Raw genomic sequence first — 19,657 nt, forward strand, 5'->3', positions numbered from 1 at the left:
CCATCCATTCTACATCCCATCCTTCTAACACCCACCTGTTTATCACCCTTCTAACTACAGAGTTACCTACTTCACTGGTGCAATTATGAGACTACTTCCTTCTACACACACTCCTGCTATCATTCCTTACCTCCTTATTCTGCTGAATGTCCCTTTCACCTTCTCTTCCCCTGTACAGCCCCTCATTTTGACTGTAGCAGCCCTTCCCTTATATCTCTGTCCATCTCCCACCATTTACACCTTCATATAACTCTGACTTACCCCTAGCACCTTGTATATCTTGTATACCACTCCCACTCATTTTGCTCCATCTTGCTATCATCTGTTACCTCTCTGATCCACTCTTATTTCCTCCTCCTTTGTATCCAATAGCTATTCATCTTCACCATCGTCCTTCTCTTCCAAGTGGTGTAACTATTTCTCCCCTATAGCAAGATATCTGTTCCTGTCCCCCTCATCATACTTAATCATCCTAGCATAAAGCCACCTCTCTCTATAGTATATCTCCCACTCCAGTTTGAAGGGTTTTGTCATAGTAACCTCACTAGTGCCAGTGCTATGTAAAAAGCACCCAGTACACTCTATAGGGGTTGGCATTAGGAAGGGCATCAAATCTTAGAAATCAGACATAAGAGATTGGCATAGTCCTCTGGCTCACCAGCCTCTGTCAAACCATTCCACCCATGCTACCATGGAAAATGGATGAATGGACAGACGGACTTGCTGCTGTTGGAGGAAAGATTGCCATGACCATGTTGGAAATGTATTGGGGTCTCTTTTCATACAGTCAATACTGATATGGCATGATGTTGTGTTGCCCAAGGTTAGTCCTATGGCATGCAGGTAATCAGCTGAATGAGGGCTGGCCCACAAGATCATCTTCCTACTTATACCTGACCGAGTACTACACTACACACTAAAACATGCAGTGCTGGAACATATGGTGTATATCATAGCATGACAGTTTTGTATATACTGTGCTATCTTAATTTTGTATATACTGTGCTATCTCAATTATTCTGAGGGCAGAAGTTGGTAAGATGGTTACAGCATGATAATTGCTGCTTTTTTTCACTTAGTTGCATACAATCTTGTCTGAAGTTAGTAAGAATAATTATGCAACTATTTCTCTGTGTGTGTATTTTTTATGTTTGTCTATGCTAAGAGGGAGAGGTAATGTGTTTAGGATGTTGTAGTGCTCCAATGTGTTGTATATGTGCCTGGGTGTTGTTGAAGCTGGTTTTGATGTTGTGACAGAGACTGAGGATTGAAGTATACTACTGCAACAAAATGCCTCTTGCATGTCCAAATGGTCTTTCAATTTTAATACTGAGCTTCATTGTATGAGTAACCTGTGTGCATGCGCTGTGTAAAACCTGTTATGATGTGTAGTGTGTTGTTTTGTGTTCTTTGTAATCTGTTGTAATTGTTATGGAGAGATTTTGGTACCAGGTAAGATTAGCGTAGTTTATAATAGGTATAATTTATTGTGATTTCTTCCTTGCTTGTATATCAGTTTAATTTCTTTACCATATTTTTTATACACATATATTTTAAACAACAGAAAATACTCACCAGTGTTTTGTGTTGTTTCAAAAGGTGTCATCAAATAGTTTTTGTTTGACTGGATACAGAGTGGAGTTAAAAGCTTTGCTGATGTCAATGGTAGTTAGAAAGGACACATAGGGAGTTTTTGTTGTTGAAAACATTATCTACTTTCTGTAATGATCTGAAACCATGTAGTGATTTGGAAAAGGGCTATGTGTTGGTTAGTGATATTGAGGATAAGCTTTTCTAAAATTTCTGGAAATACATAGTATGGTGATGACTTTGTATGATGTTCATTTTGATTCTTGTTCGTCTTCAGAATTATTAAAATTTTGTTTGGCTTCCGAAGTGAGGTGCCTTCTGTATGTGGATAATGCTTCGGTGTAAAAGGTTATGGAGAAATGAATGGTGGTATTATGTGCATGAAAGTGAACATTGTTGGATAAGAGATAGGTTGTAATGTATAAAAGAAGTGTATGAGGGATAAAATGAAACCCTGGGCACACAAGAATTGTTAGTGTGGGGCTCGGGAAGTGTTCCATTAGCATATGTATGATAGTGTATACAGAAACTGCATTGTCCCGAATGGAGTTCTATATGAATCCATCTATTCACTCATTCTTTTCAAGGCATACACATATGACCTTACCATGGACAGGAAGCCACCAATCCAAAAGATGAGAAATGGATGGAGCTTATAAACAGGTTGTTTTGATATATTTGTAGCATACCAGACACTGCCAAAATTTTTCTGATGCTACAGGTAGCAACATCTTTTCATCAAATTTCTCAAAGTTGTGAACCCACTGGGGACCGATTTATGAGAGTAGGTTTACGGTAGATCTAGCCTTTGGAAAAAAACTATATTGGTGATCTTTAAAGGAGGGGAAGGATTCAAGGTGTTGGAGAAAGTTATTAATTTCTGTCAAATATTGGAACTGAGTGCATTAGAATGGTAGTTGGCAGGATCAACAAGTTTACCATTTTGAGAATGGGACTAATACTAATATTTTCAAACATCCATAAGAAATGAAAAATTGAAGAGCTTGTTGAAGACAGGTGAACTCAGGTGCCTAGTTTAAGGTAATAGAAAGGACATTGTCAGGGATTGTGGTTTTGAAGTAACTGAAGGTACTTTTGTGCTTTTATCCATATGTACCTAGTAGTGAGTGCAGAAGAATAGTTTTGAAGAAGATTTACCTAGATTTCAATGAGATGGACAGTGAATGTGTAGACCTCCTTTGCAAGAGTACTGTTCACAGTACAATCACGGTGAAGTGGAGCAAAGGTTGTTCCACAAGAAATTGTAGAACTGTCTTTCTTGGACTCAAGAGATACCAACAATATAATATATATTATGTGTGTGTGTGGGTGAAGACAGAGAGAGAAATAGGCACAGACATGGTTGTGTGATAAGAAGTTTGCTTCCTAGTTACATGGTTCTGAGTTCTGTCCTACTGCATGGTACCTTATAATGTCTTCTACTATAGCCTTGGGCCAACCAATGCCTTGTGAGTGGATTTGGTAAATGGAAACTGAAAGAAGCCTGTTATGCATATGTATGTATGTATATATATATGTGTATGTGTGTGCCATTGTTTGCCTTTCCACTACAACTTGACAACCATTGTTGGTTTGTTTATGTCTGTAACTTAGAGGTTCAGCAACAGAGACTGATAGAATATGTCCCAGGCTTAAAAATATGTACTGGCGTCCATTTGTTCAACAAAGAAATTCAAGATAGTACCCCAGCATGGCCATAGTCAGGTAACAGAAATAGGTAAAAAAAACAAATCACACACACACACATAGAGAAGTAAGCACATAGATGCAAAACAAAGTGGGAGGAATGGTATTCAAATATCAAAGTTATATACTTTGTACTCAAAGTTATATACTTGGTACTCAAATATCAAAGTTATATACTATTTTATTAAAGCTGAAAAAATTCTTCACAAACTGTTAACCAGAGTTTATATTATATATGTTCACATACTTTATTATTCAGTATTATCACAACTGTCTGATGAACGGTCATGTGAAACTCTGAGTAACAGCTTGTGAAGAATTTTTTCAGCTTTAATAAAATAGTGTGTGTATGTGTATTAGATAATAAAGCAAATGGTTTATACCTGGTAGCTTACTGGTAAAACACAGTCACTTTCCCAATGAGAAATGCATGCATCCAGAGCCATCTTGAGGCTGTAATGGAAGCTACTCTGAGTAAACTGTAATCTCCCAGCCATAAATCTAGTTGATAGTTTTTGATTTTTTAAAATACTTTTACTTTTGGATGGAAGTCTGAGTTTTCTTTTCCTTTCATGCAAACTGCCAAATTTAGCCTGAACACCCTGTGCTTATGGGCTTCTTTCAGTTTCCATCTACCAAATCCACTCACAAGGCTTTGGTTGACCCAGTCCAAGGTGCCACACAGTGGGACTGAACTTGGAACCATGTTGTTGGGAAGCAAACTTCTTACCACACAGTTACACTTGCGCCTATTTTCTCTGAAAACACTTGCCCACCTGCAGTTACTGCAGCATTGTCTTGTGATGATCCAAAAATTTCACCTCTAATGTTGCTAAACAAATAGCTTTGACCACTGCCTTCAATCATTGCCTTATTATGAACAGAGACCAGTAGATGAAAGGCAGACAACACCATTTTCCATCATTCCATGCTTTTCATTTACAAGCCAGAAACGCTTGCTCTGAGCCCTCTAATTTTTTTCTGTTGATGTCAGTATACTCAGAAAGAAATAGGAGTCAATTCATGGTGAAACTACTATTCTCTTTCAAGTCTTAGTGACAAAGTAATCTTTCAAAATCTTCAGATGACAAATACTCCAAAGATTTATCATTAAATGTTAAAAGGTAAAAGAGGAAGAATGATAAAACATCAATTCAACACCAAGTACCTCAATTAGTCGCTCACCACACGGTTCAAGGGAATCCACTGAAGCAAGCCAACACACTTGTGGCATTATCACAAGCAATGGCAAGGCTAACAGGTTGGAACAGCCAAGCACCCTGACACCTAGCCACTAAGAATAAGGACTTCACTGCTAGCAGCCCAGCCCCTCGAAACATCTCAAATGCCATAGGCTGGAAAAAATGGTTCACTGACAAGTCTTGGGATTTTGTTCCATTTGGTTACAGAAGCAATGACCCTCCCATTTACTGCATGAGGCACCTACCAAAGATTAAGACCATCTGGTCTCTTCCCCTCACTTCTGGGTAATTCCACCAGCTCCAAAACTGAGGGGTTATTAAACTGAGCCAGGGCCCTATCTCTCAGTTCTGCTTTATATTTAAATTGCATAATATTGCAAATAGATTTTCTCCCCATTAATATCCTGTGTAGCATTCAGTATTTCCACTGTTCTTGTAATAAGTTTTCCATTTTATCTTTTTCAAATTCAAATGTTTATCAGATATTCTCTTCACATTAAGAGCCAGATGTTTGAATTTGAGTTTTTATAACTGAGTATTGTCTGTACTTGAGATTGTATTTGTGACTGATATCCAGTTTTTTTGTTGTCTTGCAGGTAAAACTGTCATTAATCTTCATAAGTTATCTACTTTCTATTTGATCTACTTTTCCTTATTGCTCTTTTATAATTTTCTTTTTATTCAGTATAAATGTACATAAAACATACGTTTATTTATCAAGTAAAAATGTGCATACACACACACACATCTCTCTCTCTCGTGTGTGTATGGAAGGAGTACTCTTTGGTATTTGGAATATTCTTTTAAGTAGACACTAAGACAAAGTGTAATATTCAGAATATATGCCAAATTATTTCTTTGGTCTCCATGTTAGGATATGTCCACTAATATGCAACTTTTTCAAATCCGTCTCTGATGAAAATCTGTACTGTGTAATCTAAAAAAAATTTTTATACTTTTTTTCAGCTGTTTATATATTCATTATGTCAAAATAGTATTTTATATAGTTTTTTTGTCTATTAAATAGTAGAAAAAAATATACATAAATATGTTGATGACAACCATGGGAGAATAACCATTCTCATAACTTCACGATAAGAACTAGCTGTGTAGATTTCTTATAAAAAAGCCACTTAAGTTTGTTGTGGTTGGTAACATATCATTTACATGGTTGTTGAATGCTCCATGAAAATCTTTGTTAGATACTTGTTTTCTTTTATATGTTTGAATAATACACTTTTTATCATCATTCTTTTCCCCTTTCCATTTTTTTGGTAATCATAATATATGTAAATGTTACAAGTTTCATGTTACAGTAAATGTGTCTTATGTCATTACCCTGTGTTCATTATTTGATTATGTTATTTTTTGTTAAAAATAATTTATCAAAGAAATGCCTGAATTTTTCTAATTTTTGTTTTAGTTTTTCTTAAATTTTCATTTTAAGTTAATATTTGTATTTCAACAAAACTCTTCTGTTTATTTTGTAAATAAATCAATCTCTTTATTTACATTATTTACAATTGATGGGTTTTTGTCCTCATCTTGTTTGTTGTTAACACAACGTTTCAGCTGATATACCCTCCAGCCTTCATCAGGTGTCTTGGGGAAATTTCAAACCTGGGTTCTCATTCCTAAGGTATTTTTCGATGTTATTATTATTATTCAGGTCACTGCCTGGAATCGAACTCCATTATGGAATCCATACTTGGTGCGTGTTATTAATGTATGGAAAAATGGAGACCACCTCCCCCTGTGGAATGAAGTTAAAATAATAGACAGAGAACATCACTGGAAAATACGAAAACTAAAAGAAGCAGCACATATGCTAGGACACAACAACCTCCTAAGCAGACCGAGTGTAGATATGAATAGCATATGGGGACTGGTATTAAGGAAGGATAGGAGAATATTAGATTTATAAGCCCTAAAATTCACGGACATATGGCGTAGTGGTTAAAAGTGCAGGCTACTAACCCCAAGATTCCAATTTTGATTCCATGCAGTGACCTGCATAATAATAATAATAACAACAACAACAACAACAAAATACCTTAGGAATGAGAACCCAGGTTCGAAGTTTCCCCCAAGACACCTGATGAAACGTGTTAACAACAAACAAGATGAGGACAAATATCCGTCAATTGTAAATAATGTACATAATTCCTCATCTCTTAAATATAGAACTGTAAATCAATCTCTCTCTTGATTATTTCTTAGTGAAATTTTGTTTTAAAAATTCTGAAAATAATTTTCTCTTGTTTCTCAAATATTGCTTATAGTTACCTAAATTTCAGCTTACAATTTTCTTCTCAAAACTTTTATTCATATCCTTGCAGCTGAGTTAAAATCTTTTGCAAAAACCCTTTGAATGAATTATACATAACTGTATCTAATATAAGATAGATACTGACATCCCATTCTCATCATATCAATTAACACAAATCTGATTATTCCTAAACCTTCTAAATATATAATATTCCCTTCCTTAAAAATGCAATATCATTAAGTTTCCGCTTTTGGTTTAATTAATCTTTACTGCATGGATTTAAATGCACATGTATTTACCTTAAGAATTTAAGATACTTATTAAGGGAGAAACTAGTTCTGCACTTTTGTCAGTTACACAAAAAAAGAACTAGTGTTAGATTTTTTTAATGGTAAGTCCCATTTCTTAAGATTTTATTTCAAAACTAAGACTAATTGAAATGCATCAAAATTTGATGATGGTGGTTGAACTTTGAAGCTTCACATTCTGGAGACTATTATTTGGTTTATTCAAGAAAATATTCTAGACATCCTATCCCTGTGAAGGACTATCTGACAACAGAATTCAAATATTTGGCCTCTAAGCAAGAAAAAGTTAACCCTCAGATTGAATTGAATATAATATATTTACATACAATGAAGGTATCAGAATAAAATTGGATGTTATTTTTTTTTATATCTTTTCTTAGCAGTATTTCATCAAAGAACAGTTATTTGCTATCTGTTAATGAACCAAAGGAAATTTTCTGCTTTATTATTATGTTTCAAATATGCTTGTGTCACATAACAGGAAAATGGTGATTCCCAAACTAACCAAGAAAAATGTCTTCAGCCTCGGTGGAATAGTACAGGACATAACAAGAATAAACATTTTGCTTCTCATTTCTCTCGTGAATATTCTCGACAATCCTTGGGTGCTCGACCCAGCATGTTGAAATGGTTTGAAGCACAAGAAAGATATGAGGAGAAGCTTAAGGATGTGAGTGGTTTTGTTATTTCTATGATAAAAACAAAATCAGAAATTCTATTCCCTCCCACCCAAACTCTCTCTCCCCCCCGCCCCTCCCTCCTGCCTGAAAATCTATATCTTTTCGGAAAGTTTGTTTGGAAGTAATATTAAGAATTGTAATGAAAGGCATAAATTGGATCAAAGATTTTGACAACAATGGCACTGGATTCTGAAAACAGATAAATAGCAGAAAATTAAAATGCTGAGAAATAATACAAGAATATATTTTTAATGTTTCCACTTGGTACCAAGGAAGGTGAAATTTCTAATAAAAGTCTGATAATAATGTGTCAGTATTTAGATGTTCCCAAGCAAAATTGCATTAATTCATTAATGTGGAAGAACTCATTGATTAGACTAGATATGGAGTCAGCTTTTATTACCTTTATGTGTAACTGTTCTTAATGTGTTAACAAGTAAAAAGATGCTTCCAATCATAATGAAATTCTGATATTAGAATTATTTTTCTTGTTTCTTTATCAAAATTTTACTCTTGTAAAAAAATTTTAAAAATTAAACATTCTTTAATCTATCTAAGCATATTTTTGAAAAGAACATCTTCAAATTCCTTAACATTTTTCTACTTTATTAGAGTTCCAGTTTTCAGATTTCCAAAATATCTTAATAATGAAGCAACTGTAATTTGAAAATCTAATCATTAATTCAAACTAAATATATTTATATCATATAATTTAAACTTTATAAACAAAGAAGCTCTTTAAAATTTTAAATCTTGTAACGTCATCTATACAATTCCGAGATGACAATTCTTTGTTGAACATAATTTATACTCAACATAATATCAAAATGCAAATTTCCTAGTTTCTCAGCCAAACACCTTTCGCTTGATGAAAATGTATCTAAAATACTCAAAAACCAACTAACACATGAGTGTAATTTTGATGACTAATAACTTCATCTGAAAACATGAAATATTTGTTTTATATTTACATCTCAAGTAGTTTTATTTCCTACTGTCACCATGCATCTTACTTTTGAACATGTACATAGTACCAACTGAGTTTGATCTAGGAACCTTTATTTCTAAACCAAGGACTTAGTGGCACAATGGATAAGGGTATTATGACTTGTAACATAGAAATAAAGTTCCTAGTTTCAATTGAGTCAGATGAAAAACTATCTACTACAGATAATCATGTAAACCAGTAATATATATTTCACAGCTGGGCCACTTGTAATTAAAGTGACACCACCACCACTTTGGTGTGTAGAATGTAGACAGACACTCTGACAAGACAAAAATGGTGCCTGTCCAGATAAGGCCAGATAAACTCAACTGGAAGCCAAAGCCCTCCATCACACCTAATGATGCAGGGTTCCATTAAGGTTTTTGAATCAAACATTGCCGACTTTTTTGGCAACTCTTTCATTGTGTTGTCTATACTGGTATTGCATTTCTTCTGACTAACCCAAGGAGGTTAAGGCAAAAGAAACTCCTTTATATATTTGATACCACCCATTGCAGCTTAAATGAGTCCTTCCTAAATATTTCTTAAGCAAGCCATTCCTAATTTGAATTTAGTCAAAGACACCTGATGACAAATGGAGATCAAAACAGTTCAAAGCACAATGTATATGTAAATATTGAAATTTGTTTCATTTTTAAAGATGAAGATGAAAATTACTACCTTAGTAACAATTACTCATTTCTGAAATTTCCTTGCTTGAAATTTTTTAACAGCTTCCTTTCAAATGTTCTCCTTCCCTGCTTAAATGTATTTAAATGAAGAAATTGTCAATATGTAATTTTATTCTTCTTTTAAGATTTTCACCTATACTGTACTGTCTGCCCTTTATAAAGGGCTGCCAATATTCTTTTCTACTATTCTGTATCTATGCACATAATTTTCTTGTATTAGTTTTCACTTCTAGTTGCAGATCAGATCACAATCATATCACTTTTGGTATCATTCATAACTTGAACACCTTCATGATTCATTTGCATGTATAAATGTCCACACATTCACACAATAGTGCTCTTTTTTTATCATGCACATGCATTTACATGGTTTTGTCTCTTCTGCTTTGTGTGTGTGTGTGTGCGTGTGCGCACGCGTGCACAATTTTCTAAGTTTAATATCTTTATTGATTTCGAAAGGAAGGAGCATGAGGATCAGAGACTTGTGTTATTCTGGATTGCCAGGCAGTGTGTCAGAGAGAATCAAGATGCTGTGAGAGAGAAGTGTGTATAGACAGATAATTGTATACTTGTTCTTAGTGATCCTAAAAAGAAGAGTTACTGTGGAAGGCTATTAAATGTGAAGAATGGAGAGTCTCCTTCATGTGAACCCAACTGAAATGGGGTGATAATAATCAAAATAAGCAACAAGGATATCCAAAGGTAGTGTAGTACAATTGTTTCATGCTACTTCATTTGATTAAACAATGTAAGTATTACGTCAGTTTTAAAATGTAGAGCACTCTTCAGCTAAATATGGAATTTTAAAAATTATATTGACAATGTTCATTCTTAAACTTATTCCATTTGCCAACATTACAAAGAGGGTAGATATATAGACAGAGAGATGAATTTCATTAGTAAGAACATGGTAGTAGATCTTTCCTCATGGGCAGATTTTTTATCACTGAGTTCACTTTGTTATTTAGATTTTCCAATGGGGAGGGTTTTTTTTTATCAAGTTCAGTGGAGACAAACAAGAATTTTTCTATTTATAGGTAGAGGAAGGGGTAGTTCAAATGTCAGAGCCATAAATATAACCCTTTTCTGAGGAATTTAACTTTGGCACATTTGAATGTACTTTAGCTAAAGTTAAGTAGGCTGAAGCTAGTGTGGTAGGGAGAATAGAGATTTCTAATGCCCTTAACCATTTAACAGCCATAATCCTGCTTGTGATTTTAAATAAATATCCTTTAGATAGTTTTTTTTCCAAAGGATTCTAATAAATTTTAGTATCTTATATAGGGATGGAGAGTATAGAAATCATTTCATATTTATAAAAAAATATATATCAGATTATTATTAATGTAGATTCATAGTTAGTAAATAGTAATTTATTTTTATTAATGAGTTAAATTAAAGGAATATGCTAGACCTAATATTTATTAGCTGTTAATAAAAAAACTTTATCAATTAGCACCTATATCAAGAGCCTATAAGATATTTTAAAGTGTAATGGAAGGGAGGTAATCAAGATGAACTTAATAATTTCACTAGATATATGGAATTTATGCAATCCTATATAGAAAAGTTTTAAAAGATTTTATTTCACTTTATTCAATTTATATTATAAAATTTCTTAATAATCTATGCAGGTTAAATAAACTCGTATGCTATATTATTTCCTTATTTGGTTACAAAACATTAAGATTTGAAAATTTAGGAATAGTCAGAATGCTATTATTTAAAATACTTAAAAGTGCGGGTGGCACAATGTATGCAGGATACTCCTAGATCAAAACGGTTATTCAATAAGTTTATATTATTCCTATGTTTCAAAATTTCATATGTCTCCATAGAACAAAGTTCACATCCATCTCTACTATTTTTTAAGGCTGTGCCTTTCTTATTATATCCCATTTTAGGTTAAACTCGATATTTTTTCCTTTCAATTCCCAAATTTTACTCGACAGTGCTGTGCAACCCGCCTTATGTTTAAGTCTAAAAGAAGAAAAATAATTGTTCAAATGTTTCTTCAGGTCTATTGAACATCCGAAATAAAAATAGCTATTATTTGCAGTCATTACTGTACATTTGAAGTAGCATGAAATGATTGTACTACACTACCTTTGGATATCCTTGTTGCTTATTTTGATTTTATATATAGATAGATAGATAGACAGACAAAAATTATTTGAGAATGGATACATGGCATTCAATCATATAATAATGTAAATAACACCATTTGAACGTGGCCATTGCCAGTACCGCCTGACTGGCCCTCGTGCTGGTGGCACGTAAAAGCACCCACTACACTCTCAGAGTGGTTGGCATTAGGAAGGGCATCAAGCTGTAGAAACTGCCAGATCAGATTGGAGCTTGGTGCAGCCATCTGGTTCACTAGTCCTCAGTCAAATCGTTCAACCCATGCTAGCATGGAAAGCGGACATTAAACGATGATGATGATTATATATATATATATATATATATATATATATAATATAATGTGTGTGTATCAAAATAAGCAACAAGGATATCCAGAGGTAATGCAGTACGATTGTTTCATGCAACCCCATTTAATTCAACAATGCAATCATTACATCAATTTAAAATGCAGAGCAATCTTCAGCTGCACAAAGACATAGAATTTGATTAAATTAGAACAGATGGACACATTAGTATAATTATACCTAAAATCTCCAAGAAGTTAAGGGGGTAGACAAAGAACCTGCGAGTTCTGACATGAAAGCAGCTGAGTGGTATTCAACTGTGATGAAATGCCTGTTTTGGAAAAGAATGCCCAGAAGAACCTACATAACTTCAAAGAAGAAAATACCAGGTCAGAAGCCTATGATAGATAGGCCAACTCTTGTCCTTTGTGCCAATGTGTGTGGAAACTTGAAGATTAAGCTGCTCCTTGTCTACATTCCAAAAACCCATGAGCGTTCAAGTCACATGGCAAACATTAAAGCCTGGGTCACCAGGCAATTCTTCTCTGAGCAGGTCAACCTTGTCTTTGGATCAGCATTAAAAAGTACCTTCTGGAGAGCAATCTTCCTGTCAAGGCCCTCCTCAGCCATGACAATGCTCCTGCTCACCCTCCTAACCTTGAAGATGATATCCTGGACGAATCAAAATTTATAAAAGTTCTGTACCTTTCACACAACACCACCCCTATCTTGCAGCCTATGGACCAACAAGTGGTTTCTAATTTTAAGAAATTGTACACCAATCACATTTCATCAGTGCTTTGAAGTCACCGAAAATACAAATCTAACTCTTCATGGGTTTTGGAAGGGGTACTGCAATATTGTAAACTGCCTGAAAATCATCAATATAGCCTGGCAGGGTGTAACAAGGAGAACACTGAATTCTGGAAACTGTGGTCTGACTGTGTATCTGAAAGAGATTTCAAAAGGTCTGAGTCTAAGACACCTGTAGTCGAAGAGATAGTGTCTCATGGCAAATCCATGGGCCTCGCGGTTGATGATGAGGACATTAACGACCTTGTCGAGGAACACTCAATGAAGCTGATGACAGATGAACTCCTGCAACTTCAGGTGCAGCAGCATTTGGATGCAGTGGAAGAGATTGATTCCCCGGAGGAGGACAGTGTAGCAGAGAAGGATATTTCTACGAGTGACATAAAGGCAGTGTTGGCTAAGTGGCAGTATGATTCTGAATTTGTAGAAAAATATCATCCTGAAAAAGTAGCTACAGATTATGCAGCTGTTTTATTTACTGACACTGCTCTGACACATTTTCGTAACTTTTTGAAAGGCAATAAAAAGAAGACTTCTCTTGATATGTTTCTTATGAAAAGACCTGCAAGTGTAAAAAGTCAAGAAAGTGTGTCCAAAAAGCCTAACTTAAGCAAAGTGGGAGAAAAAACACCAGAACTTGTTCTTCCTGAAGTCTTAATGGAAGGAGATTCTCCTTCCAAACAATAATCCCCCTCTCCCCTCTTTATTGTCTTTCTCACACAAATCGTCCCATCTTTTAAGGTAATTCACTTAATAAAACCAGCTTACATATTTCTTTTGCATTCTCTTTTTTTATAATTCTCATTTTACTTGTAACTAAACCCTCTCTGTTTCAAAACCCATAAAAAATTATTTTGGGGTGGTTTTGGTGGAGGTGGAACAGATTAATTATATTTTAGTTAATTTCAATGGGGAAAATTCATTTGTAAAATGAGTAATTCATAAAACAAGATTGGTTATGGAATGAATTAAACTTGTACCATGAGGTATCACTGTGTGTGTGCGTGTATATATATATATATATATATGTGGAGGCGCAATGGCCCAGTGGTTAGGGCAGCGGACTCGCGGTCGTAGGATCGCGGTTTCGATTCCCAGACCGGGCGTTGTGAGTGTTTATTGAGCGAAAACACCTAAAAGCTCCACGAGGCTCCGGCAGGGGATGGTGGTGATCCTTGCTGTACCCTTTCACCACAACTTTCTCTCACTCTTACTTCCTGTTTCTGTTGTACCTGTATTTCAAAGGGCCGGCCTTGTCACTCTCTGTGTCACGCTGAATATCCCCGAGAACTACATTAAGGGTACACGTGTCTGTGGAGTGCTCAGCCACTTACATGTTAATTTCACGAGCAGGCTGTTCCATTGATCGGATCAACCGGAACCCTCGTCGTCATAACCGACGGAGTGCTTCCATCCATATATATATATATATATATATATATAATATATATATGAGAGAAAGAGAGAGAAATATCACTGTTTTCATAATTCTGGTAGCCTTCAGTTTCCTGATGCATTGGAAGGAAAATGAAGTTGATTGCCTCCCTTGTTAATATAGGTGTTGATGTCATCATTGACAATTTTCTTTTGTTTTTGTGATGATTATATGCATTTAAGCTTTATCTTAATCTTCTATGATTTAATCCTTTAAATACAGAATTTTGCTTTCTGTTCATTAAGTGAATGATTTGCAAAGGTCGTTGTTCGTAACCATCATTATACAACATGAAATTTGGATATTTGCGATGCTAAACATGATTTTGAACAGGTTTAAGGTTATTATTTTCTTACATTCTTATATTTAGCTTTTTTGTAGCACTGGGACATTATTAATTCTTGCATTTTGTATGTGTATACATGTGAGTTTGTGTGTGTGCTTGCATGCTTCATGTATGTGTGTGAATGTATGTATATATATATACATATGTATATATACATATGTGTATGTATATATATGTGTGTGTGTGTGACTGCATATTTACTCTGTAATTCAAACTTAATTTAAATAAAATTTGATGAAAATATTAGCAAGAAGGAAAACGAATTTTTTTAATTTAATGATGTTTTGAACATTTAAATAATATATGATAAACACAGTAACATCTTCCAATATACAACTAAAATCCTTACCTTCCTCAGATTTAAATTTCTTTGCTTAATCATGAATTCACACACTCGTGTGTGTGTGTGTGTGTGTGTGTGTGTACACACACACTCATCTGTTTTTTCTGTCCACTATTGCTGAAAGGATTAAGGGAGTAGAGTCCTCAGACACTTCCTCCATAGGGTCCTGTTAGAAACAACCGTCATTACACTTTCTGCTTGGATTCCTCAGCATAGACAGCTGAGACTATAGATATTATCTGGTCATCTCTTTCTTGGTTTAACCTTTGGTCTCCTACTAGTCGGCTCAGCTTGAAGAATCTATCTTGCAGTTTCTTTCCTGACATTCTAGTCCCATATTCCAGAGTTGTGGCCTTCCAGTGAAGAGAAGTAATATTTGTATGTGTTGAAAAGAATCAAAGGTCCTTTCTAAATCATAGACTCACAAAGCTGGCATTCCAGATTCAGAGTCATATGTATACTCGTCCTCTTCAGATGGGGTGCTGATCCATTGCAGGATTATTCGCTTTTGCCAGCTGAGTGGATTGGAGCAATGTTAAATGAGTTTTGCTCAAGAACAACAATGCATTGCCTAACCCAGAAATTGAAACCTCAGTCTTACAATCATGTGTGCAACATTCTAACCACCAAGCCATGCACCTTCACAATACATGTGTATGTGTGTGTGTGTGTGTAAGTTGTCTGCAGATTAAATATATTAATAAAAGAAAGCAGTAGTAAGAAGTTTGAGAAATGCTGTTTATTACTTATAATTCTTTAGTGATTTTGTTCTGCATGGAAGGAACTTTCCAGTGATTGTGGATTCTTGTGCATGGAGGTTTCATTTTATATATATATATGTGAGTATAGAGTGTATCAAGAAATGTTGACTGTTTGTTGAAGAATATGAGGAGTTCAAATATTTTGTTCACTTGAATCTTGGAGTTGGACAAAGAATGTGTTTTGAGAGTGGCCAGTGAAGGGGTTTGTCTGCCTATTTATTGTTTTCAGTATATGGATATGGGTGTGTGTGTGTGTGGTGATTACTTCAAATATTTTCCTTTACATATTCTTAATTTGCTTTAGTACCATCATTAACAACAGAAATGGTATCTGTTGGTGATTTGCTTTTGTTCATCAAGACAAGTCATTTTTATGAACATTTTCAATATCTCTATAAATAACATTTTTATGTTCTCTCTCTCTCTCTCTCTCATAAACACACATGTAATTTATTTATAGGTACATGTATGTATCAATCATCATTTAATGTTGATTTTCTGTGCTTGCATGGGCTGGACACTTTGACAGGATTTGGCAAGTTGCAGGGCTATATCAAGCTCTGTCAGCTTTGGCATGGTTCCTACAGCTGGATACCCTTTCTAAAGCCAACCACTTTACAGGGTGTACCTGGTGTTTTTTGTGCCACTGGCACTAGTGAGCTTGCCAAGTATGTTGCAAAACAAGAACAGGAAAAAGGAAAAAATGGGGAAATGCTCAACTAAATAGAAGTTTAGTATTCAAGAGGGGAAGGAACAGTGATGGTTCTAAGTTAAGTGTTGAAAGGCTAAAGTGTAATGGAAGGACAAGTCCAGGTGTTTTGCTATAGAGGTGATACAAGGTCACTCTGCATTATATGCATGGGTGAGAGTAGCTGGGAAGAAGATAGAGAAGGTGGTGTGGGATACCAGAGCATCTTGAGGTACAAGAAGGTTGTTATAAAGGCAGTGAGCTGGCAGCATCGTTAGCATGCCGGGCGAAATGCTTAGCAGTATTTCGTCTGCCACTACATTCTGAGTTCAAATTCCGCCGAGGTCGACAGTAGTCGCCTTTGTCAGGGTCCCATCTATGAGTTAATTAACATGTCACAGAATTGCTTCCAGAAGAAGGTCCCTCACAGACACCCCAACAAACCCAACGATGAGACCCTTCAGCTCATTAGCTACTCCCTAAGAGAAGGTAACTTCATACAAATCCTGCATCCTGATAACTACTGGGCTCATGCCACTTGTTGCACCAGACCAATACAAGTTCGAAGAGTGAGAGAGTGGAGCTAACTTTGCACAAACCATGCCACTATAATGATATTCATCATACAAATTCTTCAGCAAACCAAAACACTAGCACTATTACACTCTTTCTTCATAACTCCTGGGGCAATAGGAAAAGAGGCAATGGAGACAGGGAAAGAATGATACTTGATATCTTCAGCTTTGAACCTACACCCAGGTTGTCATAGGGTGAAAAGACATTTCCACTGTCTTGCTGAACGCTCATTTGTTAGAACAATGAGAATATGTATATGTGTGCATGGGTGGTTTTGGGCATGTATATATTCTCTTTTCAGTACTATGTGGCCATCCTGTATTTTTTTTTTCTTTCATCCATCCATCATCTTTCTGCTCAACTACTGACTTGATCAGTCATGCTTTCTTTGGAACCTGCATGTGCTTATTCTTCAAACTCTGCTTTGTCTTAGCTTATTCTTTTTTCTATCTTTCTATCTCTAACTTTTCTTCCCAGGTCCTCTAAGATAACCAACTTCTGTCACTTCTGTGCATGTCATGTCTTAATGCTGTCTTATAGCTGAAAGGCCTTCTGTGTTGTTTATGAATGTGTGTGTGTGATATTGTTGCACCTTTTATGTGTCCATAGCTTACACTGGGTGTTCATAGCTTACACAGGGTGAATTGTAGGGAATTTCTACCCATGCTTTTCTACAGATCGAGCAGGGCCATCTACCTGAAGCGGGTTGTGATTTGACAGCCTTCTTACTTACTAAGACTTTGGTTTTGGTTAGGTTAACCCTAAGGCCCTTCGATTCTAGACCTTCCACATCCTAAACTTCTCCAGTTCTGAAACTCTTTTTGGCATTGAATTGATGAGCTTTGTGATTGTCTCTTGTGGAATTTCTGCCCACTTTTCATGCAATAATCAAAACAATTCATCTTTAGATTTAGGTTTCTTTCAAGTTTTTCGTGTAGCTCTATCTAGTATGCTCCAAAGATTTTCAGTTGGGTTTATGTCAGCCATTGTTGATTCCTTTTTGCTGTGTGGCATGGAGCCCCATCTTCCATGAATAAAAACTCATTTTTCGTTATGTTATCGTGTGAATACATTGAAAGTAGTCCTTGCTGAAGTATTTCGATTATATTTCAGAGTTTATGGTTCCAACACATTTGATCAGCTCAGAACAACCATTGCTGGTGACAGCTTTCCATACCATTACAGAGATACCGCCATGTTTCACAGTTGTTTGGAGTCGTTTCAAATCAAATTCTTGATTGGGAAGCCTCCAGACTCAAGCACATCCACTGTCTGAAAATAATGCAAATCTGGAGAAAATCACTCTACCCCAAAATGAACTGGATTTTTCTGACATCTCCTTAGTCCATTTCTTTCTTTTCGTGATATTAATTGGTTGAAGGAGAGGTTTTCTTCTAGCTGCTCGTCCATAATACCCAAGCATATGCAGATATGTAACACATGTTCTTGGACTAACTTCTAGTTGTTTTGCAATGTCAGAAGCCATCAAACGGGGTTCATTTTCCACAAATCTCTTCAAACAGCGAAGCTTCCTTTCTAAGGGCGCAGGTCAGCTGGGATGAGAATCTGTTGATTCTTTTCCATTGTTTTTGAATTGCACTATAATTCTATTAACAGTAGCAAGAGGAAGTTGAAGATTTTCAGCAATTTTTCGCTGGCTAAGACCAGCCTAAGATTGCCCCAAAATATGACCTCTTTGAAAATCTGACTGTTCTGCTGAATTTTCTGTGCATGGCATGGTTACTCTTTGCAAATGTTTACTATAATGGCACCTGGAATGAAAAAGAATAATTACATTGTAGATTCTACACTGCTGAAAACATATTAAGATGCTTAGATCAGAAATTTTGAAAATTAAAGGTGTCTATTTACTTCCTGCATGTGTGTGTGTGTAATGTATGTATATATACAAATGTACATAATAGTGGTTAGTACAGCAGTTCTGTACAAGCTGATTTTCTTTTTCTCAGATTCCTGCTTTTCCAGATTCTTTTGCACAGTCTTAATAAATGCACAAGTACACAAACTTATATCTTTATTTAGTCTTGATGTCTTTGTTTGTTGTTTTTTTTTTTTATTTAACTATATTTTATTATTCCAAACTTCGTTTTGTGAATTATGATTTCATTTTGAAGCTATACTTCAGCAATTTTCTTAGTCTTCAATTTATTTTTTTACAATCTTTTTCTTTCAGGCTCAAACTGGAAGTGAAGATGCTGCTGCTGCTATCACTGAAAAATATAAAAATAATAATGTAGCTGAAAAGTAAGTACTATATATGCAATTAACTAGTTGAATTATTTTACACAGAAATGTGTGTGATTTTCTTTTGTCTTATGGGTATAGGCACAGACATGGCTGTGTGAGCAAGAAGTTCATTTCACAACCATGTGATTTGGGGTTTAGTCCTACTACATGACACCTTGGGTAAGTTCTTTTTAAAATAGCCCCAGGCTTGCAAATGGCTAAATGCCTTACAAGTGAATTTAGTAAGAAACTGTGCAGAAGCCTCTCACATATGTATATGATCAGCTGAGGTCACATGGTATTAATGCTATGAAAGCGACACTAACTGTTTTCTTTATTTTTAGGTCCACGTACACTGACAGGATTTTAGCAGGTTGCTAGCATCACATTGGCAGAAGGGTGCAACATAGTGTATTCAGTGACATCAGCTTCTTTCACTGGGTATCACATATGGTAGGATGGGATGTTGGTACAAGTCAGTAGCTCAGCTGTTCTCTTGTGGTATATTAACACATTTGCATATGTGAGAGTAACCAAATTTGATGGTGTTTGGTTACAGTTGCGGTTACAGCCTGCTCTCAGA

The 19,657-nt window shown here is 35.4% G+C and overlaps 1 protein-coding gene across 8 annotated transcripts in view; it reads left to right on the top strand.

Annotated features, from left to right (window-relative positions):
* The window catches only part of LOC115216317 (partitioning defective 3 homolog), a 143,094-nt gene that overhangs the window by 73,479 nt on the left and 49,958 nt on the right, over positions 1 to 19,657 (top strand). For 7 of the 8 annotated variants that reach the window (XM_036506395.1, XM_036506393.1, XM_036506391.1 and 4 more), the window contains exons 6-7: positions 7,558 to 7,746; positions 19,022 to 19,092. In XM_036506395.1, coding sequence (XP_036362288.1) covers positions 7,558 to 7,746; positions 19,022 to 19,092 — 260 coding nt within the window. The remainder of the gene's footprint in view (positions 1 to 7,557; positions 7,747 to 19,021; positions 19,093 to 19,657) is intronic. The other variant, XM_036506394.1, reaches the window with a different exon arrangement.

Source organism: Octopus sinensis, linkage group LG10 (assembly GCF_006345805.1).
Source record: "Octopus sinensis linkage group LG10, ASM634580v1, whole genome shotgun sequence".
In the NCBI taxonomy this organism is placed as follows: domain Eukaryota; kingdom Metazoa; phylum Mollusca; class Cephalopoda; order Octopoda; family Octopodidae; genus Octopus; species Octopus sinensis.